We start from the raw sequence: 27,442 nt of genomic DNA, 5'->3' as shown, positions 1-27,442 counted from the left end.
AAAAAATAAGTTTCCCTGGATTGTTTGATTCTTAATCAGCATGGAAGAAAGGTCATGGTTTCAACACTGTCACATTAGTAACATGAATTATGAGATTTTAAATTTTCTAATTTCATTTTACTTTATAAGATTTCAAGTTTAAAAAATTTCTTTCTCAATGAGAACATATCATTTTTTTTTTATTTCAATATTTACAAATAAGATGTCGCTCAGCAAGAAATCTAAGAACAACTTAAGATTCATTATCTCCCTTGTACATATATCTGGTAGAACCATATTTTTTCTGTTGATACTGAATTCTAAGCTGGCCATATTATTCCCGTAACATAAATCTTGAGGTACTGTGTGTCATTTTACCTTCTCATTCTGTGTTTCTTCCAGAGCCTTACAGATACGCTCTAGTTCCTGTGTTAGCTGGTTCTTATCCTCCAATGCTTGCATTCGTTCCTTCAAGTGCAGCTGGAGTCGCTCATTTGATTCACTCAGTAGTTTGTCCACTGTGGCTGATAATCGACTGTTGTGTTCTTCATTTAACTTTTCCCTCTGTCTACCCTGTCAGTCCCATACATTTCAATTAATACAACTAAATCTTCACATGAAATATTTCACTATGCTTCTGTAATTACTTAATAAAACCATGGAAAGTTGTCTCATCTAAAAGATTAATCTGCATCACAAACAGAGCAACATAGAATATCAAATATCACAATAATCTGTAACATATACTTAAGTACAATGATTAAACATGTTCTTATTTAAAAATTGTTTGAATTCAAATTTCCAAGTCAAGTTCATTTTCTTAATGCATACCGCTGTGAAAAGTTTACCTGAAAGGTGAGAGAATGTTCAAGGAGAAAACTTAGCAGGTCTATCAGAAGCTAATTCAGACCAACAAAAGTTGGCCAACATATCACAAAAAATAATGATAGAAGTTCAAAACCCTAAATATATATCTAGACATCCTCCGAGACCAACCCTTTGAAGCTCAGTCTCCTTCTCTGATATGATAGCTCTCATTTGTTGCAGCATTTCCTCAGCAGATCCATGTCGCTCCTCAGCTTGAGACAGTGCCTCAAGACGTTGTTGAAGTTCTGCCTCCACTGTTGGGAGAGCTTCCACCTTCTTCATTGATTGCTGAAGTCGCTGTTCTGCTAACTCAAACTTCTCCTGTGCACTTCGCATTTTCTCCTCACTCTGAATCATTTTAAAATACATATTTCATTAATTTCTAGTAAAAACTGAAAATCAAATTAAATAGTCAAGTGTATTCTATCAAATTTTGACCCTAACGGGTAACAATCAAGGTCTTGAACTTGGTGTAAAAATATATTAACTGTTTAGTAAGGGGTTAAGTGACTAAATCACCTTAAACAAAGCTTTTCCTATGGAAGAACAAATGTATTGATACACAAAAAGGAAGATTCACAGAGACAAAAGAAACTAACCAACCAACAAACACACTGATGGGTGACTGGGCCAGGGGGTTTATGTTTAATCTTACAGCTATGTTTGAAACATACCGACTTCAGCTGTGATTCCTTATTGGCAAGTTCCGACTCTAATTTGTCGTTGAGATCATGTAATGATGTGGACTCCCGTTGAGCATTGAGGTAGCGCTTCTCTAATGTAGCTATTCTTTCCTCTTGATCTTCTCTTTGGGCCAATGACTATAAAACAAAAAACATTGTGTAAACACAGCGATATCATTCTGAAGCCTTAATTTTGTAATACAACAGTCCCTTGATATACAGCTACCTTCTGTACTTTGCAGTATCATGAGGTTGACAGTATAACAGGGTTCATTTTTGCAGTATTATTGGGGTCACAGTACAACAGGGGTCAATTATGGGAGTATAATTTGGGTCACAGTACAATGGGTGTCAATTTTTGCAGTATAATGAAGGTGACTGTACAACAGGGTTTATTTTGGCATTATAATGGGGTAGACAATACAACTGGGTTAATCTTGGCAGTATGATGGGGTGATAATACAACAGGGTTAATTTAGGCAGTATAAAGGGGGTGACAGTACAACAAGCTTAATTTTGCCAGTATAATGGGGTTTACAATACAACAGGATTTTGGCAGTATAAAGGGGGTGACAATACAACATGGTTTATTTTGGCAGTATAATGGGGTTGACCATACAACTGGGTTAATCTTGGCAGTATAAAGGGGTTGACAATACAACATGGTTTATTTTGGCAGTATAATGGGGTTGACAATACAACTGGGTTAATCTTGGCAGTATAAAGGGGGTGACAATACAACAGGGTTTATTTTGGCAGTATGATGGGGTGACAATACAACTGGGTTGATTTTGGCAGTATAAAGGGGGTGACAGCACACCAGGGTTAATTTTGGCAGTATAATTGGGGTAACAATACAACAGGGTTTCTGGACAACACCCCCATAAAACAATTCATGTGCTATAAAATGTACTTATGTTCGAGTGAACAAAGACCTGATACATGAAAGTAGATAAACAAACAAAACATATTTTAATTTTGATCTTTTAATCAATGTTATTTGAGGAATTAAACGTTATGAATTACGGATATAGCATTAAAGTGTTTGTAGTTCAATTTTATACTATTTACTAACGTTCTGCACAGTATGCAGAGTATCGACAGATACGTGGCTGACGTTACACATTATTGTCAGGTCTTGACCAGGACTACATTTCATAAATCTAGCTAACAGGTAAAATTGAATTAGAAATGAATTAATTGATATAAATGAAATTAAGAAAATTCCTGGGTTTTTTTCCTGCTATTGGAATGACTTACAATATACAACCACCACAATACATCTTTACCATGAGTGTTGTTTACTATGTTTACTTGACATATGACTGATTCTTCAATAGAAAGACAGACATCTCAGACAAAAATAAACTAAAAACATGGTGATATGTCTGGGGAATTTGACAGTTCTGTTCATGGTTGGGGAATTTGACAGTTCTGTTCATGGTTGGGGAATTTGACAGTTCTGTTCATGGTTGGGGAATTTGACAGTTTTGTTCATGGTTGGGGAATTTGACAGTTTTGGTCATGGTTGGGGAATTTGACAGTTCTGTTCATGGTTGGGGAATTTGACAGTTCTGTTCATGGTTGGGGAATTTGACAGTTCTGTTCATGGTTGGGGAATTTGACAGTTCTGTTCATGGTTGGGGAATTTGACAGTTCTGTTCATGGTTGGGGAATTTGACAGTTATGTTCATGGTTGGGGAATTTGACAGTTCTGTTCATGGTTGGGGAATTTGAGAGTTTTGGTCATGGTTGGGGAATTTGACAGTTTTGTTCATGGTTGGGGAATTTGACAGTTTTGGTCATGGTTGGGGAATTTGACAGTTTTGGTCATGGTTGGGGAATTTGACAGTTTTGTTCATGGTTGGGGAATTTGACAGTTTTGTTCATGGTTGGGGAATTTGACAGTTTTGTAATAGAAAATGGTTGGTGGATGACAAAATACATAGAAATTATATCATTTAATCGGTTTTATATAATAAGGGAAAAATGTTCTGAGCAAAATCATGGCTATATACTGGGTTGCCCTTGAAACATAACATAATATGTATTACATACATTTCCTTTTTGGCAAGGTTTTTTGAAGAAATATAGCACTCAGCTTTCAAAATAATACAAAATGAAGAAATACTTGCATTCACATTTACTCAATCAGGAAGAACTTAGAATAACACTGCTATTATGTTTTATTGATGTAATTTCCTTTTTTGCATATCTATCATGATTTTTTTCTATTGTGTAACACTGCTCTTACCTCTCGCAGATCTCGTTGGAGCTTGACCACCTGCTCCTGACATTTAATCAAATCTTTTTGGTTACATGTATAATTTTCCTCAAGCTCAGTCATCTTATTAGTCATTTCTAACATCTTGGTTCTGGCTGATGTCAGCTCGGAGTTCTGCTTCTCTACAGTGTCCTGTAGCTCTATAACTCGATTGACGTCAGAGTCGGGATCAATGGATCCATTTGATAATCGCTACAAAAACACAGGCAAAACAAATAAAAATTGGTAACATAAAGAATTTTTTCTTTTCAAAATTGTCTAAATGATTATTAACTATTAAATCTTGGAATATCTTGGCTATATCAGACATGCTTAATGAACATCAATATCAAATCAAATCCTTATGATAGTGTATCATGGAGACTGTGGTATGACTTAAGGAAATCCTTCTTATTGAAGGTCCATACCTTGGATAGGAGTAGTAATCCAACATTTTGGATTAGTATCTCAGTAGAATCATGGTCGAGGATGGAAAAAGACTGGTATTTACCAATGAATATTATAAATGATTCTGTTTTTAAGCCTTGGACAAAGAAGGAAAATATCCTGGCCTACTTACAGAAGGGAGGAAGTGGATTGAAGAGAGTAGTGTACATGGTCTGCATGTTAAGACTTGGATTGCTGTAGAGATATGGTAGAGAAGGGGGTCTTGGTGGCAAGTATCCAGTCTGTTTTATTTGGACACTTGTACACCATAAGAGAAGGTCTTGAGGGATGATTACTAATTATCAGTCTTGTTTTACTTGACTCAGGCAGAGGATAGGGGACTGGGTGAGAGCAACTAAATTTCCTTCTTTCTTTTTTATCTCTTTAGACCTGGATCCTCGTAGAAACAGAGCTGAGGGTTGGGGTCATGTAAACGACTCATATTATAAAATCCTTGTAGAAACAGAGCTGAGGGCTGGGGTCATGTAAGTGACCCGTATTATAAAATCCTTGTAGAAACAGAGCTGAGGGTCGGGGTCATGTAAACGACTCATATTATAAAATCCTTGTAGAAACAGAGCTGAGGGTCGGGGTCATGTAAACGACTCCCTTGTAGAAACAGAGCTGAGGGTCAGGGTCATGTAAGTGACCCGTATTATAAAATCCTTGTAGAAACAGAGCTGAGGGTCGGGGTCATGTAAACGACTCATATTATAAAATCCTTGTAGAAACAGAGCTGAGGGTCGGGGTCATGTAAACGACTCATATTATAAAATCCTTGTAGAAACAGAGCTGAGGGTCGGGGTCATGTAAACGACCCATATTATAAAATCCTTGTAGAAACAGAGCTGAGGGTCAGGGTCATGTAAGTGACCCGTATTATAAAATCCTTGTAGAAACAGAGCTGAGGGTCAGGGTCATGTAAACGACTCATATTATAAAATCCTTGTAGAAACAGAGCTTAGGGTTGGTGTCATGTAAGTGATCCCAGTTAAAAATCCTGGTAGAAATAGAGCTGACGGTTGGTGTCTTGCCAATGATAGGGTCTAAGGGAGATGGTTTCTTACCTTTGGGTGGTGTAAGTGGTCCGGCTTGTTGGACTCCGTCCCTTCTTGTTGTATGGCCTCCAACTTGGCTGGTTTGCCATCCTCTGTACTACCACTGGAATGACGTGACTTACTCTGCTGCTCTCGTAATGTAAACAACTGCAAAGAAATAAGAGTCATTACAAAGGACCATTTCATTTCTTAAGTCATAAGTACATTTTAAAGTTTTGGAATTGAGTAAAAACAAGAGAAAACCCACAAGGTTGGCTTGTTGCCCAATATATTTTTTTTATATACGGTAGGGTAATTGAATCCTCCTTTTCTCAAGGTCTGCCATTTCAGCTATGAACATGCCAACCTGACCTTCAACTGACCTTTAGGTGATTAAGTGTGGTTTAATTTACTTTGAATAAGTCTGAAACCAGTGAACAAAAAATAACTGAGAGGCACATGACCTTGACCTTCAACTGGTCCAAACAGCAATGGCAGGAATATCAGTACAATGTTACTTACCTCTTGGTTGGCACTGGCCAAATCTTCCTCTAATGTTGCTACTCTCTCAAGGGCTACTCTTAACCTCTCACGAACCTTGAACAAACGAAAGAACAGCATACAAACAACAGCATACAAACACATTAATAGCTCAGTACCTCCCAAGGAAAAAACTGACAAAATTCATATTTTCAGCACATTATGGCATTATAACTATCTTAGTAAGAACGTTATCTGATATAAAAAGTAATTGGTTTGACCAACCTTAATTTGATGAAATTTTCGGCCAGGTACAACACAGTTTTTGGTTGGCAACATTTTCATACTTCCTGTTCTAGTGAGAGAATTAAGACATTCCACCTGCAGCTTCGAGCTTCCAAAATTGATTGCAGGATTTGAGTAAAAGTATCTTTGCATATAGCCATAAGTCAGAGTATACAAGATTGATAAGATAAAATGTTCAAAGATTTTTTTTACTGCAAGATTACCAGGTAATTTAGAGAAATTTTTTAAATTTTCAAGAAATAGTATTGGAGCTTATCATATATGAAACCCTCTGTATCTAAGTAAATCACCATTTCTGAGGTGTTAGATATCACATAAGCAATATAAACAGCTTTTACTCTTTGAGAATCCTGCCAAAGTTTCTTCACAATGGAAAATGTGTGTGCATTGCTATCCAAGTATTACTTATCAGCTGTAAAGTATACTGACAACAACAGCCCTGAACTGCCAATGTTCTCCAACAGATCAGGGAACATTGCTCCTTATAAACATACCACCAACAGTTACAGCACATCTATTGACATCAATCATAGAGACTTCAAAGTTGTAGAAAGAAACAAGAGATTCAACTTCACACACACAGATAATGTGCAAGTTAGAAATTAAATATAAAGAAAGTGTATGTAGAAATTGGACTAATGATAAAAATGTACACCAATTGGATGGAATGTAGCATTTAAAACAAGAGGCCCATAGGGCCTATATCACTCACCTAGTTTAGTTTGTTGAAATATTATTTTATTTAAAGAAAGAGATAAGTATTTGAAAGATAAGTATCTTAATTCCCATCAAAGGCCCTGTTCCTCTGCTCAAAGGGGAATCAGATGCACCCAATGATGATTCAGACCATTTTCGGACAAAATTTAATTATTCTGACAATTGGGCCCTGCCCCTCCCACCCCAGGAGGTAGGGATCCATTGTTTATAGAAATGAATTCCTCTTCACCTAACAACACTTCAGACCAAAGTCGGTCAAAATCAATCATCTCTACAAGAGGAGTAGGATTTTAAACAATTTTCTCAAATTCCCTTAATGGGCCCTGAACTTCCAGCCTCCTGGAGCCATGACAAATTGTTTATGCAAAATTGCTTCCCCTTCCCCTAGTAATGCTTTAAACCTAAAACGGGCAACATTAAATCACTTCTAAAGGAGGAGCAGGATCGTAAAGAATCTGCTTTATTTCCCCTATATAGCCACCCACCCACCCCAGTCAATTCTATAGAACAGAACAAAATTTAAAGAACTAATTAAATTTCCACTTTTGGACACTGCTCCTCAGTCCCCTGGTGGTCGAGAACCAATATTTACACAAATCCCTTCCCCAATGGATGTTTCAGACCAAATTTGGTCAAACCTTCTCAGTTATTCATGACAAGTAGTGATTTTTAGTAAAAAGTTGACGTCCGACGTCCGATGGATGCTGTATTTATGAGAGTTGATGACTTAGTACTGTTCCGTATGGGACTGATAAGGTATGATCATTCAATTAACCAGTGAAAGTTCATTTCCCTTCAAAGGACTGATGAAGGTTGTTAATAAGTGAACTGTTCAACCCAGTGTTGATGAGACTTGTTATCTAAACCAAGAAAAGTGAACTGTTTAATCATGTTTAGATGTTGATAACTTTGCCAAGTGAAGTGAACTGTTCAACCAACCATTGATAAGGAGAAGATTATTCAATCAAGGACAAAGAAGATTTTAAGACTAGGAATAGAGACCTTTTTAATACAACATTTATTTGCTCTGACCATCTAACTGACAGGGAATTGTTTAGTCTATGGTTGGTTAGGATGAATCAATTAGTAAAGATGAACCTTACATCCAGTGTGGACTGAATCACTCACCTTTTCATCTAAAGCTTTATGGTGTTCAAATAAGGACTTGAGTGCTTTCAGCACTTCTACCTCACTGGAAACGCCCGCTGGGGAGGAAGCCTGTCGCTTGACCACAGTCATCCTGAGAGATCGTTCATGTCTAGATACTAGACATTCTAGGTGCTCCAGCAGCAACTGTAATAAAAAGCAAGCATCATTGGATTAACTTTAGGACATGGTAAAAAGGGCAAATCAGAAAATAAACGATTGAAATGTAAAGTAAAACTTCCCATTACATCTTCAATTTTCTAGGTTATTTCCTAGAGTCTTATTGTATTTTTCTCTCACATACCTCATCAGTAAAACGGCATGTACTAGTGTAAGCACTACATAAATGATTATCTTATCAATAGTGAGAAAGTCCTTCATAGTTTTTTAAAGGTAAATTCAATTAAAAAATCTATCAATTTACAGGTGAATTCATTCTAAAGATAAAGTCACATTTCAAACATGAAGTTCATATGTAAACATAATTTACAGGTAAAGGTAGCAATAAAGGTAAGCTCACTTCAAAGTTGCAGTCAGTATAAGGGATTATCAGTTTTTAAAGTGAAACAACTTGAAAGGCAATGCAACTTTAAAGGTCTTACACATATATCAAAGTACCTTAAATTCAAAGGTATATATAGTTTAAATGTGTTATAGCAAGCAGTTTGTAAAATTATCTGTCTTCATTACATCAATATGGAACTCATTTATGATTTCAATAACTGTTGCCAACATTTAACACATGCTGGAAGTATTGATGAACATAGATCAAAAATAACTTCTATGAATACTTTAAATTCAAACATTCCTCAGTTGCTCAGATTTTCCTAAACCATCTAAGCCTTCTAAAAAGAAGTCTAAATGCCATGAAATAACAATGGATGATAACATCTTTCTTAGGGTGGTCGGGTGGCACAGTGGTAACGCACTCGCCTTTCACCTAGCTGTCTGGGGTTCGATTCCCGGAACGGATGTGAAAAGGTAGGGTCACCTGCCCGACCACATGGGTTTTCCCTGGATACTCCAGTTTCCCCCCACAATAAGCCCCTCACACGCTTACATCCGGAACAAAAAGAATGATTACATAAGTTGAAATTACTTGTTTCGCAAAATTTGTAGAAAAAATAAAGTTTCTATTTATTCACATCCTTCTTATTCCGTTATATCTATATATAGTTCAAATTTATTTTTTCCAGATACTATATAATCTGGAAGTTGCCTTTCTGGTGTGACAATGCTAACTTTATCTTCCGAGCACTGGGTTTGTCAGGAAAGTTTTTCCTCCCAGTAATGTCTTGCATGTAACAAAGAAAGAGCAAACATGGTACTCTGATAATGCAGTAAATACTGACAGGGGTTTTGTAGTTCTAACACGTCTGTCCCCTGTACATGTAACACATCTGTTTTGTAAACACTCCATTTTGATAAGTGTTTCCTATCTATTTTGATAAGAGTCCAAACATATGGCTTGAGAGACAGACATATGCTGTGGATGATAGGAGCATGATGGAAACCCTAGTAAAATCTCATTCTTCCCTCTATTTTTTTTATATCTGATACATAAGCACACTGAAGCACTTATCAAAACTATTTTAAAATGTTACAACAATCAGTTCTTGAATATTTGTTAAATTCAGAAAACAACCACCTCATCTTACATACTTCATACTTTAATTCATCAAAATATTTCTGGATGGTATTTATTATTTGGGGCAATGATATCTACTTTAAATTCTTAAAATTCAGAAAATATTTAAACCATATGTTATGGATTTTAAAGCAAAATCTTATCTTCTTTAAACTATTTATAAACAAAATTGCATGACTTTGATTCCACCCAGTTCATAGTTTTTGACCTAAACCTGAATCCTAGCCATGTATCTGAACACCATCCTCATGATATTATGGATATAATTTCCACAATGATTATGAGCAGTTAGAGGCTGTTACTGGAGCCTGCCTACTCAATACCCTTCCCTCGATCATTATATCCTACAGGATACAGACAGTAAATGTTCCCCTATCAACCATCATTACCCACAGCTAAATCAGCTTTATATTGGTTATATAAACAAACCTAAGTACAATTATCACAATCATTACAATATAATCATGTGTATGTTATCTTTGGTTTTTTAATTATATCGCCTCTGATGATCATTACAATATACAAAATCATATGAATTTGGCCAATATCAATTTTTCGTTTTATTTATGCTAACAAGACTTTCAATATATATCTTATCATTATATGCTGTCCTAGTTAGCTTTTTCTAATTCAAGTTTCTGCTCTGTTTCAAAAACCATTTATGGGGAGACATTACAGTTACACACATAGTGTCATGGCTAGTCACTGAACATACATACCTTAACATTTTTGTAATCTTTTTTTTTCTCTCAAAATATATGAAACTATTGCAACTGCCTCTTTTAAACACAAATCAGTATTTCCTTTTTACCTAGCTTATATTAGATATCTCTAAAAATTTTTATCTTTTATAACAAATTGTAACTGTCAAGTAAATCCAATAGACACAAAAAAGTCACAATTACTGAAGACTGAAAACAAGTGGAATAAACCAAAGGAAAATTGACATGTTGCTGTCCAAGGAAAGCTTATACAAAAAAGAACAAACAATTTAACGATAACATAATGAAGTGTGCAACTTATACTGGAATAGCTTTACAAAATGACCAAGCTTGACTTCGGAGATCTTTGGCTATATGTACAACTGTTTATATCTAATAACTGATAACAGGTGGCCAGCCAATCAGCTGTCAGCATCTATAGTCCTAAGTCTATGTAATATGCTTGGAGTCGACAGGAAGCTGAAGATCTCATCCCTGCTGTTTTACCAATTTACAGTAAATCAGTTCTACAAAACGGGCAGCTTCACTGGTCATTCACATTGAGACTAGATTGTTTTCTGGCCGTAATAGGATTAATACTCAAACCCATGTACACATCAGACGACTTTTTTTTTATAAATCTTGTCTATAACCAATCCTATACATCAATCCTAGATTAGTACCATCCAGTTATGTATACTTATTCTATTTGTTTGTAGTTACTATAACAACGAATGAATGATTGTTAAATTAGTTCCTATTCTGTATTGATGACTGACTGAGATTGTCACATCCCTACCCTATTTTACAAACACTGAATTTGATTGGTTGGTTGCGAGATTAATTAATAACCAATCATGCATTACACTGATTTGAATTGGTTTATTTTATCAATTTGTTAAATACACCCTGTATATCATAACCTTAATTGGCTAATGGGCGTCAATTTTGCTACCTACCCTGGTATTATTGCGTTCTGCCTTCAATTCGGAAACCTCTTCTTCTCGCTCCAATAACTGATCTCGCATAGCATTCACTTCTTTTGCCAGTGATGCATATTCTTGCTGTAAATGAACAAAAAAGACATTGATAATCAGAATTTATACATCACGAATTTGACACCCTCTTGGTATGAGACTAAAACTTTAACGGACAAATAACCAAAGGCGGTGTACATTAAATTGAAGACTGAAAGAGTACACTGTGTTTTTAATAAAAATTACCACTGCATATGCAAAACATTAAATAAAAACATCAGATTTTCCCTTTCATGTTTTTATGAACCTTTCTGTAACATACAACAGATAAATCCCTATATAGCCTATCAAAATTTGTCCAAATATAAATGGGTAAATCACGAAAAAGATGTGTTTTTGTCCCCTGGTTTCATACGTAATGGTCAGATCTAGATCACTGCTTTAAAAGATATCACAACTTACTCTGCAATCAATGATTAGTCTTGTAACATATTTTACAACTCAACTGTGTTCACATTTAACGCACCATTTCTTATGATTAAATAATTCGGTAGCATATTACATAGGTACAGACAGTTATTGGGTTGATAAATTTTAACAAAACCTTATCAGATCATACCATACATCACACATGTAGTCTCTCTTAATTTAATTCTGTAAGTATTTGTTAATTTATGTATAAAAAGTAGGAGTCACAAAACGTGGCATTATCCCCCACACTCAGCTGTTGGTGTAAAACCAAAATATAATGTAATATATATGTACTAGTATAAAAATTTGTGACGTCACTCAATTATGTACCGCTACTATCACCTGAATATCTATTACAGTGAAAGTGCAGTGCAAAATGGAACGTCTTCTTTGGTTAATTATCAATTAAATTTCCTTTGCATCTCCTCAACTTCAACATTATATCAACCTTATAGTAAGAGTTTATATCTTGATGTAGATCCTGTGTGTTTGACTGTTGATATTGAATAGAGATTGGTATTGCCCATGAATACAATCTATGAGCTCTGGAAAAAATACAAGAAGTCACAAGAAATCGAAAAAAAATTAATGGTAACAAAAAGATAAATAACATAATGTCCTCAATAAGAAAAAGGCACAACAGGGACACTAAGCTACTTTATACAAAAAGCTTTCTGGAGTTGAGTAGAATGGTTTCCAAGCTGTAGTACACAAAGGAAAGTTAACACTAATTTTGTGTTTTTTTACTTTGTTTCCATGGTATTAGAAAAATTTATAAAAATGAAATGTCATCAATAGTAAAATGCACAACTAGGACACTAACCTAATGTATACAGAAAGTTTTACTGAACTCAATTGAATGAAATGGTTTTGAAGTTATAGCCTGGAAAAGCCATGGGATGGATGGATGCACACACATGGACAGAGCCAAAACTACTATCCCTCCTAAACGTGTTTTGCAGGGGATAACAAATGCTGTTAATGTACAAATTTTTGTGGTAACCTTATTTTGGTAATAATTTTTTGTGGTAACCTTATTTTCATAATAAATTTTTGAGGTAACCTTATTTTCGTAATATTTACTGTGCAAGTATTGTGCTATAGTGTGATTGTGCTAATTTGTGCTAAAGTGTGATTTTGCTAATTTGCAGTTTCTGTGTGTTGTATAAATTTAGGTGTGCAAATTCATCAATGTGCCTAATACTTATTACTGATAATATCACCAATATTAAAATTATAAATCACTAAAACAGATGCTGGCACCAAATTAAGTACATTTGTAAATAAATAATAATTAGATGGTAAGTATTTCATATCTGACCATTTTTTAATTAAAACCAATTTAATAAATTGAAGAATATATACATAATGAGTAAGTAGGAAAGAATATCACTACCTTCTGAGAATCACACTTGTTAAACATTTCTCAAACATAACTTAAATAACATATTCAAATGGGTGAGTTTATACAGCAAAGTTAGCTTCAGTGAGATTATGAATAAAAGACTTATTACAAGGAGCTGAGTAATATTGAGGAAACAGGAGCTGGTTCTGTAAACAAGGAGAATCAGGATAAAGGAGCTAGTCCCCTAGACAAGGGTATTCAGAGTACAGGAGCTGATACCTTACACAGGAACTTCCAGGGTACAGGGATACTCAATGTACAGGAACTGATCCCCTACACAGGAACTTCCAGGGTACAGGGATACTCAATGTACAGGAGTTGATCCCCTACACAGGAACTTCCAGGGTACAGGGATACTCAATGTACAGGAACTGATCCCCTACAGAGGAACTTCCAGGGTACAGGGGTACTTAATGTACAGGAGTTGATCCCCTACACAGGAACTTCCAGGGTACAGGGGTACTTAATGTACAGGAGCTGATCCCCTACACAGGAACTTCCAGGGTACAGGGATACTCAATGTACAGGAACTGATCCCCTACACAGGAACTTCCAGGGTACAGGGATACTCAATGTACAGGAACTGATCCCCTACACAGGAACTTCCAGGGTACAGGGGTACTCATCCCCTACATTCCAGGGTACAGGAGTGATCCCCTACACAGGAACTTCCAGGGTACAGGGGTACTTAATGTACAGGAGCTGATCCCCTACACAGGAACTTCCAGGGTACAGGGGTACTCAATGTACAGGAGCTGATCCCCTACACAGGAACTTCCAGGGTACAGGGGTACTCAATGTACAGGAGCTGATCCCCTACACAGGAACTTCCAGGGTACAGGGGTACTCAATGTACAGGAGCTGATCCCCTACACAGGAACTTCCAGGGTACAGGGATACTCAATGTACAGGAACTGATACCCTACACAGGAACTTCCCGGGTACAGGGATACTCAATGTACAGGAACTGATACCCTACACAGGAACTTCCAGGATACAGGGATACTCAATGTACAGGAACTGATCCCCTACACAGGAACTTCCCGGGTACAAGATCTGATCTCCTAGACAGGGATTATCAATGTACAGGAGCTGATCCCCTACACAGGAACTTCCAGGGTACAGGGGTACTCAATGTACAGGAGCTGATCCCCTACACAGGAACTTCCAGGGTACAGGGGTACTCAATGTACAGGAGCTGATCCCCTACACAGGAACTTCCAGGGTACAGGGGTACTCAATGTACAGGAGCTGATCCCCTACACAGGAACTTCCAGGGTACAGGGGTACTCAATGTACAGGAGCTGATCCCCTACACAGGAACTTGCAGGGTACAGGGGTACTCAATGTACAGGAGCTGATCCCCTACACAGGAACTTGCAGGGTACAGGGGTACTCAATGTACAGGAGCTGATCCCCTACACAGGAACTTCCAGGGTACAGGGGTACTTAATGTACAGGAGCTGATCCCCTACACAGGAACTTCCAGGGTACAGGGATACTCAATGTACAGGAGCTGATCCCCTACACAGGAACTTGCAGGGTACAGGGGTACTCAATGTACAGGAGCTGATCCCCTTCACAGGAACTTCCAGGGTACAGGGGTACTCAATGTACAGGAGCTGATCCCCTACACAGGAACTTCCAGGGTACAGGGGTACTCAATGTACAGGAGCTGATCCCCTACACAGGAACTTGCAGGGTACAGGGGTACTCAATGTACAGGAGCTGATCCCCAACACAGGAACTTGCAGGGTACAGGGGTACTCAATGTACAGGAGCTGATCCCCGACACAGGAACTTGCAGGGTACAGGGGTACTTAATGTACAGGAGTTGATCCCCTACACAGGAACTTCCAGGGTACAGGGATACTCAATGTACAGGAACTGATCCCCTACAGAGATTTTCAGGGTACAAGATCTGATCGCCTTGATAGGGATACTACGTATCTATGCAAGAAGATGGCATCAATAAGTTATCAAATATGTGTAAATAAATTAGAAATATTCTTTATATAAAATATGCCCATTTTGCTGACAGAAATGTGTGTATGCCATCAAAGACATAATCACAGTTCAAGAGATATATACTATAGATAGCTAATTAATTATTACCCCTACAAAAATCACTACCATCACAGTCAATTCTATTAAGGTCTTGTAGCTGTATAGAAATTGTATTCCAACAAAAATATTGACATTGTCAATGTAATATGTTTATAGGAGGTAAAAGTTTACAAAAACCAGTGTATCGTGGTGATGGAAATGTCACAGTATAATTTAGATTCATGTTTTATCAAACTATTATACATTTTTTTCAAAATCCACAGCTGGTCATAAATTCAGCTTTGTTACAGTCTACTAGTTATATAATATATAAATAGAATAGAAGTGTCAGTGAAACATCTATATTTATATATATACCTATCAGCATTTTCCAACAACAAATCTTTGACATTGGTATATAGATTAAAGAAACACTACCTTCCATTGCTTGTATTTCTGAAAGTGTTGTCGCAGTTCAAATTCTCTCATAGTTATATTACACAAAACAGCTTGTTCCTTCTTTTTTCATACTGAATGAACGCTACACAATCGTGTAGATCTACCCTGTATGTTGCTATAACTGGGCGTAACTACCTTCATTCATTAGATATCCTGTGATAAATCCATCTTGTAAGTGTTCACAACCACAACATACATAGCTACTACTTTCAATTAAAGTATTATAGATCAATATTTTGTCTTTTGAAAATTACTTAGTCTCCAAAGCGTTAACTGCTTGCAAGTCTTTATTTATTTAAGCATTCAATACATCTGCAGTGTAAAAGTGATACTTGACTCCATACATAAAACTACCAATAAACTTGCTACAGATGGATTTTCTTTTGTGTAAACTCATAAAAAATACTAACTTATTTCAAGCACATATTATCATTACCTTTTTCATTACCAAATAGAAAAAGATTACTAATAATTTACTATGGCTGGCCATGGTTTTTGTTCGTTTATTTTTTCACTAGGGAATAGCCATTTTTCCTACAAAGAAAAACTTGTCCTTCCCTATTTTTAGTATGTATTATAACACATAAATGTCCAATTGTAATTACAATAGATAGAACGGATATCTATCATATCATCAAAGAGACATCTTAATATGTGATTTTTGCTGATTCAATGTTCCTTTAGATGATACAGCAGATTTAATCAAACAAGGTATAAAAACGTTAAGGTACATATGTCACCAGTCATAACAATGATGCTTTAGATTATATCTGTGGGGCTTGAAAAATAAAGATTAAAACTTTAGAATTGAAGATTTGGTAGCTTTTGAATCTGAATTCAATTTTCCATAGGTAAAAATCTTCTATAAGAATATTAACATCCATTTGTATGGTAATTTATAATTTAATCAATAGAAAATAATTTGGATCATTTTTTGCTATCAAAATCAAATTTTGTCAGATGGGCTTCTCAGGGAAAAAGTAGTATATAAGAGTCAAGACCAGTTTCTAATTGACTTGGAAGTTGGAGGATGTAACAGTCAGTATTTGGTGCCATGTAACAGTAAATAATCTCTACAGCTTTTGTATCTGGTGAGTAGGGAATGTAATGAGCCTGATTCCAAGATTGGGATTTGAACACAGAACATGTGTATAATGTAATATTATATGCTGATAACACAAACAGTAGTCGTGCACATCAGTATATATTATGTAATGATATTACAGCTGCACATGGCTACATCTACATATATAAACATATATATAGCCATATACAAAATATTCAACAGAAATATTCAAAACACTTCGAACATGAGAAAATAACCCTCTGACTAGCGTGATTTGACACAAAATTTTCATAAAGGGTAATAACAGTGTAATTAATGGGCTACAGACATTGACTTTGGTAAACTGCACATCAACTTAGTATCATAAACGTATAAATCAAGTTTCATTATCTTGGCTTAAATGCAGGCTAAGCTATGCTCCAGCCACACAAAATTTTAAAAGGGAAGTAACTATGTAATAAAAGGCATGCTGGCCTTGACTAATACACTGCAAATCCTCTTAGAATTACCCTAGTTTAAAAACATTACTTTAACAAAGGGCAATAACTCTGCAATTTTGATGATGACCAGGACGACGACCACAATGATCTTGTATATGTATATTTATTATTTTGTGTGTGAAAGTGAATATGTATGCTGCCAGCTTGTCTTTACGTAATGTATAAAATACTAAATAAAAGGCATTGTAGTCCCAGAATCTAATACACTGCATATATCCCTAGAGTAAATTGTTAGCATATCAAGTCTCACGATTCTTAAAGCTTGCTTAACTATAGGAAAAATCTTTAAGTTTTGCTCCAGACATGAAAAGGATAGAGAGATAGACCAAGCAGCAACTATGTATGAAACTCAGACAGCATAAAAATATCTTCAGGATGCTAGTGAAATCATTATAATATATCATGGTCCCATTAGTTGCATGGTATATACTGAGCTTTTGTGCATATATGATGCAGACATTACAAGGCGTCCTTTCTAACTTTGTATCCATAATCTTATTTGCAAAAATGCTTTATATCAATGATTTTTCCCCCTCCAGATCCATAACTAATGATTCTGATAATGTTTCATTTAGAAGTTGGTGATTACCACGACAGATTGCAGCAAACAGTCAACCTTTAAGGCTTTATAACTACCACCCCTTTTCAACAAGCAAAGGTAAGTAAAATTATTGAGTAAATGAGGAAAAGCGATTTTTTTCATTAAGAAATATCACTCAAGTCAAGGCAAGGTAGTCCTCTTTGAAGCTTAAGAAGTGAATATACAATGTACTCTCATAGCGTGAATGTTATTTCATATTATATTCATAAGGTTGGAAAAGTAAGGGTACTTTAACCATTGGTTACAAAATTCTCGGGAGCACTGCTTATCAATAATATATTATACTGAATCATGAATTCAAATTTTTAAGTATAAAATTAACATCTAAAGACTGCTTAACTTGGATAAATGCAGTGTCGAATCAATTCTGATGATACTTTTGGAGATGGATAAGGTGAACAGGTATACCAAACGCCTTTAATCTTTCTTTTAAATATACATACAACTATCTTTACAAGATTATCACATACAATATATGTAGGAAGAACACTCTTCCAGGAATGTTATAATCATGAATAACTTCATTAAATCAAATTACATACATGTAAAAGTAATACTTTTAAATCCCGTGGGAACCTTCATTGAGAAGTAAAATTATTGACAATTAATAACATTATTTATCTAGTTGTTGACTAAAATGCTTCACCAAACATGGATTACACTTACAATGTAATGCTAAGTGTGAAGAAGAATCAAAAGTATCTAGTATAAATTTTAGAACATGTATGGATCTTTATTGGTTTACAAACATGTATCATAGAAAAACATGAATTGACATAAAAACTGTCAAAACTATAATGACATATATTCCTAAATGCAACCAATAACTTAAGTAAAAGTGATTGTTGTGAAATACTTTTTAAGACATCCTCCACCAAAAAATTCATTGAAGATAAGAAAAACTGGGAAGATAAGCTGAAAAAATTATTGGAGTTATTTCCCTTTACAGATCATAACAGAAAAATTCCATTTTATTTACTTTTCATGAAAACATTTAAAATTTCAAAACAAATATTAGATATTTTTCTTGATGCCTCCATATTTTAACCTAGATTATGATAAGTCACGTCATTTTTCAAATACACACTATATAACAACAAGCTATCATATATCACTGTCAGGTATTTAATGATCATTTCAGAGCTCTGGTATCTATTAGGAAGGAAATTACATGTTCATATATGATGAGAAAGGACATTTTCCTTTTTACCTGTAAGTAGAAGCTAAAACTTATACTTCAACATAGTTTATGTGCATCAGTGAAAAGAGAGTTTAGAAATAGCAAACACGTTTGTAGTAATTATGCCATCTGTAACCACAAAATGTGGCGACGAATTACATGTAGCTGGAATTTTTTTGCACACATTTCTGAGGCAGTGATTCATAAACAACACATGTACACTTCATACAATTTCAATTGTATACAGAAATAAATATCAGATTCATACCATATCAATACTTTAAGAAAAACATGTGATTTACTAAAAAAAAAAGGCCACACTTAACATTTGATCAAAGTAGCAACATCCTGAACTTAGTGACACAGTAATTTTTGTAGGATTTTTTCAGGCGAGTTCAGAGAACCATATCAAAAATTTCAATGATTCTCATTATAAAGAGATACACTGGGTTCTCAAAATTTATGGGAGTCTCATTGAAAAGAATGTGTCTCTGACTCAAACATGCTTCCATGTATATCTTACGTCATGTGTGACTTTAAACTTGAAGAGTTATTAAATAAATTGACTGCAGGAAATTATAACCTTAGGTATTAAAAATCAGTTGATGTAAAACAAATGAGAATAGACAGTGAAGAGGAATTATCATAGTAAAAATAAAAAACTAAAAGATTAAAATGTCTATGTCACAATCTTAATCAAATTAAAAATAATAAGCTTGTGCACTTATTCATCAATATATTTATAAATTACATTATCATACAAGATTCCTAAGTATAATTACATTATACTGTATGTTCTGTATCAATGACAAGAGTTTTGTTTCCAGCAGTCCCAATTTAATATATGCCACCTTTAATTCTTAATGCAGATATTTACAAATTCTACATTTTCATGAAATGTACAGATGTTCACTGCAATATTACTGCAATTTTGGAACAAGCTTACTTATCAGGTAGAGATCTATCCTGGATGTAAGAACTTCTTTGCCTTAGATCATGCCATCACCCCAAACCTTATTTTAGTACTGATTGAAACCCAAATCTTGTAATTTTTTTAAAAATTTGTGAAAATCAAAAAGTCAGGAGGGGAAAAGTGACATTTGTGGAACTGACCAATTTTCTTAATACAAAGATGAACTATCTGCCTGTCTGAAAATAGGTTAATACATTGAGCAGTAATCTATGCAGTACTGTGTACATATAAAATACAATTCTCATTTATAGATCTATTCACAATAAACTGTGCTGTAAATATGACACATGATTCCTTTTAAATGGCAAGTTTAATTCAAAATAATGTCATGATAGCATCAAGGCAAATTCTTATACATTCGTTCTTCTGGATGCATACTATGGAGAACATGAATATTGTCAGTAGTCTTGTTCAAGCCTTAGCTTCAATCTCTTCAAGAATTGCATTACCCGGTACATTTAACCAAAAGAAACTATTACAGAAAATGGACCTTTTCCTAACTATCTTGGAATCTATCATTTACCAACTGTTTTTTCGTCACATAACTTTTCAAATATTAATTTATTTTTCTTTCATGCATTCGGAAATTTGAAATGATAATCAGAATGAAATACATCTTGTCTAATGTAATTTATTCTTGGAGCCGTGGGGGTGTTTAGCTACACAAAAACAATGTGTATTGGAATCGGAGTCGGGTATTAGGAACCACGTCATCTTGTATTCCATCTGCAATAAAATATGCATCTGATTTCGTGCTTTAATAGGGATTAATAATAATATCTCCGTTTTGAGGATCTGATCATTGGTTTATAATTTATACAAAATGGCGGTTGATGGACCCCAATCAAAGATGATGTCAGTGTTCGTCTGCGTCTGTACCAGGCTATTCAATGTTACGACACGTGGGCGTAACCGGGGACGAGAAAACAAGTATTTACCTGAGGGGTTGTGGACTGAAGTTGACTGAGAAGGCTTTCTTTCTCTTTTTCTGTGTCTGAGAGTTTAGCTTGAGTCAATGAGAGCGAGTCCTGTGTTTCACGTAGTGTTTCCATCAACTTATCCCTCTCGTCCAACATGTTTACCATAAGCTGCTCAAAGTTAGCATCATCCCCCGATCCCTGAGACTCTCGGTCCGTCGACCCGTCCTCAGAGATCGTGGGCATCACATCGCACATCATCGTTAAGATTTACACTGAAGCAATCCCGGAAAATGAAAGCACCGGAGCTAAGGACACGGAAACTGAATGATGCATCCCTCGCTCGAGTTAGTGATTTTAGCCGAAAGCGTAGTTCATTTTCTTAGCAACTATACACACGATCTAATCCATGGTAATGTTTATCGAAAGAATATTTCTCCACTTTTTTCCTGAATGGTTTAACAAATGATTTAGTCTTCTCCTTCATTGCAAATAAATCCATCGGTTTTGAGTCTCTCTACATCTTTTTATCGTGGTAGCCATCTTTTCTTCCGACAAAAGTGTGTCATTTCCCACAATTCCAGAGTTACACTGATTAAAGGGAGCTAACTCTGAAAGCCAATCTTGATTGGCAAGTGCCCTGAATAAATGTTACAGAATATAGATATACGAAAAAAAAGAAGAGAAAAGATACACCTACAACCCATAATAGTAGCAAAATGGTGTTATCATACTTAAACTGTCTCGATACAAAAAACAATGTGCACACCTATTAATTACTACATGAAAATAAAACTTAAATATTATATTATAATAGCTATATAAAAAATCAACTATTGGAATAATGAAAACATAAGATATTAAACAAACAATTGAATAAATTCCTAACCGGAATTAAGTTATCTTCTTCATAATAAGTGTAACACCTTTTTTTCTTCTAAATCAGTAAACAGTAAATAAAAGGCCCAGTGGGCCTACATTGCTCTTATGGTATTCAATACTTTTCATATTACGTTTCGGATCTCGCATCACTGACATTCAGTGTGAGTCTAAATCTAACTAATTCTATTCTATTTAAAAACAAAAGTATGCTTACTTCACCAAGTGTTAAATAGTATCTATCAACAAGAGATAAAAATGTAGCCCCTGTCACCATGAATATGGGTCAAGGTCAGGGTATTTTTTTTCGCATGCTTGTTGAGTATCTGCTAACTCCTTGTCTTTTGGTCAAGTTGTGTGTGTTGTTGCAAATTTTATCCCTATGACCTTTTTAAGATATATCAAGATCGTTTTAAGATGGTGACAATATTTGCAGTCAATTCAGCAACGTTTTGATTAACACTTTGTCATGAATGAATGAGAGTCTTGGCCCCCACATTCCTGTTTAGCTGCATGAAAAGTTTGTTATCAGGAGAATAAGACAAGGTATTCCGGAAGAGTAAGCGTCTTGTGCTTTATTGACCAGCTTCACACTAGTCATCTGTCTGATGAAGGTGACGATATTGTCATTGAAACGTTACATTTATTTTCTGCTGGTTGTGTCATATGAACTTCTATTCTAAGTTGGTAAATTTATTAAGTTTTGAAAAACAAAACATACAAAATTGTTGGGATTCATTTCGAGAATCTTCCAGTCAAATACAGTCTTAAAATGCCTCTTAGTTAATCAGAAGATTGAATAGTTTTGAGTCTTTAAGTAAATATGACTCATGTGACCTTCGATATTTGTCAAGAACATTATTTTTTTGTTATGTTTATTGAGTTTCATCCAAGAAAAGTGCAAGAAAAATATGATTCAAGGCCATTTAGTTAATACGAAGAATTAATTTATAGTTTTCGGGTCCGGCGGAAACGATTTGACATGGGGGGGGGGGGGGACTGACACACATAATTAAGGCAGGGGGTCCGGGGCCGCCTTAAGGCCCCCAGTGGGTCCAGGGCAAAGCCCTGGTGGGGGACCAGGGGGCAGAGCCCCCTTAAGCTGGTGGATTTGAGCATTGTTTGGTTGCAAATTTAAAGGCTAAAAAACACCTAAAAACTTTGTTTTTAACCATGTTTTTTTTAATTCCTCAAATTGTGATGATGACAATATTAAATGTAAATTGCAAATCGTTACTAGGCATGATAATATATACGTTTGTCTTGAAATGTTTTTTTAAGTCATGTTGAAAATATTGCGCCGGTCATTAAAATTTCTTATGTTGAATTGATATAATTTGTTTTTGAAAGTAATTTTCTGTTAAGGAGCTTACCTAATTTTGCTGCAGTTACAGGACCATGATTTGAATTCGTCTGTTGTTTATACCACAATGTAAATGTAACTGCAACATAACAGGGAGTCAACGAGAGATTATTTGCGAAGTTGTAAAACTTCTGAAATTGTTACTTTTGATACCAGCAACCAATGCTGCGAGTGAACGGTCAGCATCAGCATTGCGCAGAATCAAAACTATCTGTGATCAACAATGACACAACAACGTCTGAACAACTGCATGCTACTTCATGTCCACAAAGAGGCGACTGCATCTATTAATTTAGTTGATGTTGCAAATGAATTTGTAAACAATGAAAACCGCGAGAGGGTATTTGGAAAGTTCACACGAGATGACTGATTTCGCAGAGTTTCTTTGTTCGATAAGATCAAGTAAAACTTTTCGTATTATGAAGATTGAAATATTTCAACAATATGATTCAAAGAAATAAATATATACTGTATTGTCACAGAATTGTGTTTTGTCACTACAGTGTATATGATATGATGGGGGAGGGGGAGGGGGGGGGGAGAGAGGGGCGGGGCTAAAGCCCCCTTAGCCCCCAACCCCACCTCTGTTCCCTCGGTCTTGGTTTTAATAAACTGCACCACTGTGAGCTATAAATACTGAAATAAGTTTTTTTTAAATTTTACACAAGAATGAGAATGATGCTCAAACCAAACCTTTAATTGGCAGAAACTCTATTATATCAACATAGGAAGATTTTGAAAGATTTAACTTCATCTCCCTGCTACTAACTACTGTTTGGCGGATATGGCTTTAAACAGTGACCTGTGTGAGGACCCTCTGTCTATGTTAAAAACCTCTCTGATAACGCCAATCAAAAAATTTAGATAAAAAGGGTTATGATCAATTTCATCTTTTATCAAGACATTCGATGGACACAAAATTTAATCAAATTTGCAAAGGCCCCCTCCAACCAATTACACAATTGACAGGTTAAGGCACCCCAATTCCAACCAGCTATACCATTGACAGGTTAAGGCACCCCATCTCCAACCAGCTTTACTATTGACAGGTTAAGGCACCCCAATTCCAACCAGCTATACCATTGACAGGTTAAGGCACCCCATACCATTGACAGGTTAAGGCACCCCATCTCCAACCAGCTATACCATTGACAGGTTAAGGCACCCCATCTCCAACCAGTTATACCATTGACAGGTTAAGCCACCCAACCTCCAACCAGCTTTACTATTGACAAGTTAATGCGCCCCATTTCCAACCAGTTATACCATTGACAGATTAAGGCACCCCACCTCCAAACAGCTTTACTATTGACAGGTTAAGGCACCCCATCTCCAACCAGCTATACCACTGACAGGTTAAGGCACCCCACCTCCAACCAGTTATACCATTGACAGGTTAAGCCACCCAACCTCCAACCAATTTCACAATTGACAGGTTAAGGCACCCCACCTCCAACCAGCAACACCATTGACAGGTTAAGGCACCCCCTCCAACCAGCTATACCATTGACAGGTTAATGCGCCCCACCTCCAACCAGTTATACCATTGACAGGTTAAGGCACAGAACCTCCAACCAATTACACAATTGACAGGTTAAGCCACCCAACCTCCATTCAATTTCACAATTGACAGGTTAAGGCACCCCACCTCCAACCAGTTATACCATTGACAGGTTAAGGCACCCCACCTCCAACCAGCTATACCATTGACTGGTTAAGGCACCCCACCTCCAACCAGCTATACCATTGACAGGTTAAGGCGCCCCACCTCAAACCAGCTATACCATTGACAGGTTAAGGCGCCCCACCTACAACCAGTTATACCATTGACATGCTTAGGCACCCCACCTCCAACAAATTTCACCATTGACAGGTTGAGGCACCCCACCTCAAACCAATTACACAATTGACAGGTTGAGGCAACCCACCTCCATCCAGCTATACTACTGACAGGTTAAGGCACCCCATCTCCAACCAGCTATACCATTGACAGGTTAAGCCACAGAACCTCCAACCAATTACACAATTGACAGGTTAAGCCACCCAACCTCCAACCAATTTCACAATTGACAGGTTAAGGCACCCCACCTCCAACCAGTTATACCATTGACATGTTAAGGCACCCCACCTCCAACCAGCTATACCATTGACTGGTTAAGGCACCCCACCTCAAACCAGCTATACCATTGACAGGTTAAGGTGCCCCACCTCCAACCAGCTATACCATTGACAGGTTAAGGTGCCCCACCTACAACCAGTTATACCATTGACATGCTTAGGCACCCCACCTCCAACCAGCTTTACCATTGACAGGTTAAGGTGCCCCACCTCCAACCAATTACACCATTGACAGGTTAAGGTGCCCCACCTCCAACCAATCACACCATTGACAGGTGAAGGTGCCCCACCTCCAACCAATTACACCATTGACAGGTGAAGGTGCCCCACCTCCAACCAATCACACCATTGACAGGTGAAGGTGCCCCACCTCCAACCAATTACACCATTGACAGGTTGAGGCACCCCACCTCCAACCAATTACACCATTGACAGGTTAAGGTGCCCCACCTCCAACCAATCACACCATTGACAGGTGAAGGTGCCCCACCTCCAACCAATTACACCATTGACAGGTTGAGGCAGTTCCCATCAAAATATAGTCTTGCATTTCCTTAAGAGACTTTCAGCATCCATTTGAACTGATTTGATGGATTTTGAAGCAGATTTACAGCTTTGACAGCATTCTCATTTTCAACACCTGCAAGTATTGTTCATCTTCATATCTAAAATTACCTACCTTCCATCCAGCATTGTGGTGTCCCAATTTCTTTAGAACATTTTATTAGAAATTGTTAATGTATTTCCATACAGTAAATCCCATTCATAAACAAATCATACATCTGAGTAGACCATACATTGGTGCAAATTAATGTAGATAAACTGTCCTACTCATGTTTGATGGTCAATTTCTTGTCAGTGGACCATGATTATTCCATTCTTAAACAATGCTGTAAAGAGATGATCTAGTGATATCTGGTCAGTTACTCCCTGTGACATTGAAAGTGGGTCAAGTTCATTTATTTGAACAAATTTGATACCCATAAATCATAGCATGCTGTTGGTCAAATATCCTAATTCTTGACATCTAAAAAGAAATTGTTTAAGATTTTGAATGTATAGTCTTGATAGCCCTCTACCTAAACATGCTACATACAAATCTTATGAACCTGAAGTTGTTTGATGGTGAAAAGACTCACAAATACATACTTTAATCTTTATCATTAAAGACCAGGGTACTGCAATAGAGGTATTAGTAAGGAATGTGCATGAAATAATTAAAACAATTCTAAATTTCAGTAGTATTTATGCTTAATTTGCTCTTAGTAAGTTTCCATCAGATTATCTAATATTTTGTGTGCCAAAGATTACTAAAACCAGCACTATCTTGATATCAGGTTCAAAATATTTTCGCTGTGATATAGTGAAGAAGTATAAAATAAATTTTCATAAATGGTTGCCATCTTAACTGTCACACCAACTAATTTCTTTGTCATTCCATTCAGACAAGTCTGAGCTAAATTCAACAGGTGAAAGTTAAAGATATTGAATTTGTTTTTTGATTGTTCAAACTCAGAGTTTTGTTCAGTTACAAACTATGTCAAGTCAAGTTAATTTCGCCACAAATTTTTTAGCTTAATGGCAAAGAAGTTTTAATGGGATTTTCATGATAGTGGCCACCTTGGATTTTTCAAACCAGCCTGAAAAATATGAAACAATTAATCTAGACAGGACCATCTGTGCCATTTAAATCACTCAGACAGAACTTGAGAACAGATTGTGTTCAGGAATACCATGATCACGCAATCAGGTTACAAAATGTCAAACTTAACCATCACGTTTAACCTTTTTACCAGGCCGAAATATAACAACACTTTGCTGTCACCTTTTCTTTAACATTACCACTGATTTTCAGTTAAAAATTGTTTAACAGAGATGGAAAATTTTGTTTAAGATGGCGGGATCTGGGTGTCTATCATTAATCTTAATAATTTTTTTTTCAATTCTGACATTTTTCCTTCTTTTCTCGGAGTTCTTTGTTGTACTGACAGGAACATTAACCATATGATAAATCCAATTCTGGATGAACAACCTAGAGGCCAAGTGGAACCTATATATATGGAATTTTATAATGATCCATCTAGCTGAGCACTTCTCAAGACATAGTGATAACAAATGCTGTTTAAAAAGCAGATGCTGGACAAAGGTCGAAGGTTGACTCGGATAGCCCATCTGATGATGGTTTGGTAAAAAAAAGGCACAAACACGACACA

The 27,442-nt window shown here is 36.1% G+C and overlaps 1 protein-coding gene across 7 annotated transcripts in view; it reads right to left on the bottom strand.

Annotated features, from left to right (window-relative positions):
- Positions 1-21,375, bottom strand: part of LOC132552270 (liprin-alpha-1-like) — a 59,944-nt gene extending 38,569 nt beyond the window's left edge. For all 7 annotated transcript variants that reach the window (XM_060216425.1, XM_060216426.1, XM_060216428.1 and 4 more), the window contains exons 1-9: positions 20,891-21,375; positions 11,234-11,338; positions 7,908-8,072; positions 5,799-5,873; positions 5,307-5,444; positions 3,784-4,005; positions 1,521-1,667; positions 976-1,194; positions 358-552 (exon numbers count right to left, since the gene is read on the bottom strand). In XM_060216425.1, the coding sequence (XP_060072408.1) occupies positions 358-552; positions 976-1,194; positions 1,521-1,667; positions 3,784-4,005; positions 5,307-5,444; positions 5,799-5,873; positions 7,908-8,072; positions 11,234-11,338; positions 20,891-21,130 (1,506 nt within the window). In that variant the 5' untranslated portion in view covers positions 21,131-21,375. The remainder of the gene's footprint in view (positions 1-357; positions 553-975; positions 1,195-1,520; positions 1,668-3,783; positions 4,006-5,306; positions 5,445-5,798; positions 5,874-7,907; positions 8,073-11,233; positions 11,339-20,890) is intronic.
- Positions 21,376-27,442: the final 6,067 nt, after the last annotated feature.

Source organism: Ylistrum balloti, unplaced genomic scaffold, assembly GCF_031769215.1.
Source record: "Ylistrum balloti isolate Yb309-2 unplaced genomic scaffold, AGI_CSIRO_Ybal_v1 Utg370242, whole genome shotgun sequence".
In the NCBI taxonomy this organism is placed as follows: Eukaryota; Metazoa; Mollusca; class Bivalvia; order Pectinida; family Pectinidae; genus Ylistrum; species Ylistrum balloti.
The sequence above is the reverse complement of the archived record's forward strand: the minus strand, read 5'-3'. Positions and strand labels throughout refer to the sequence as shown.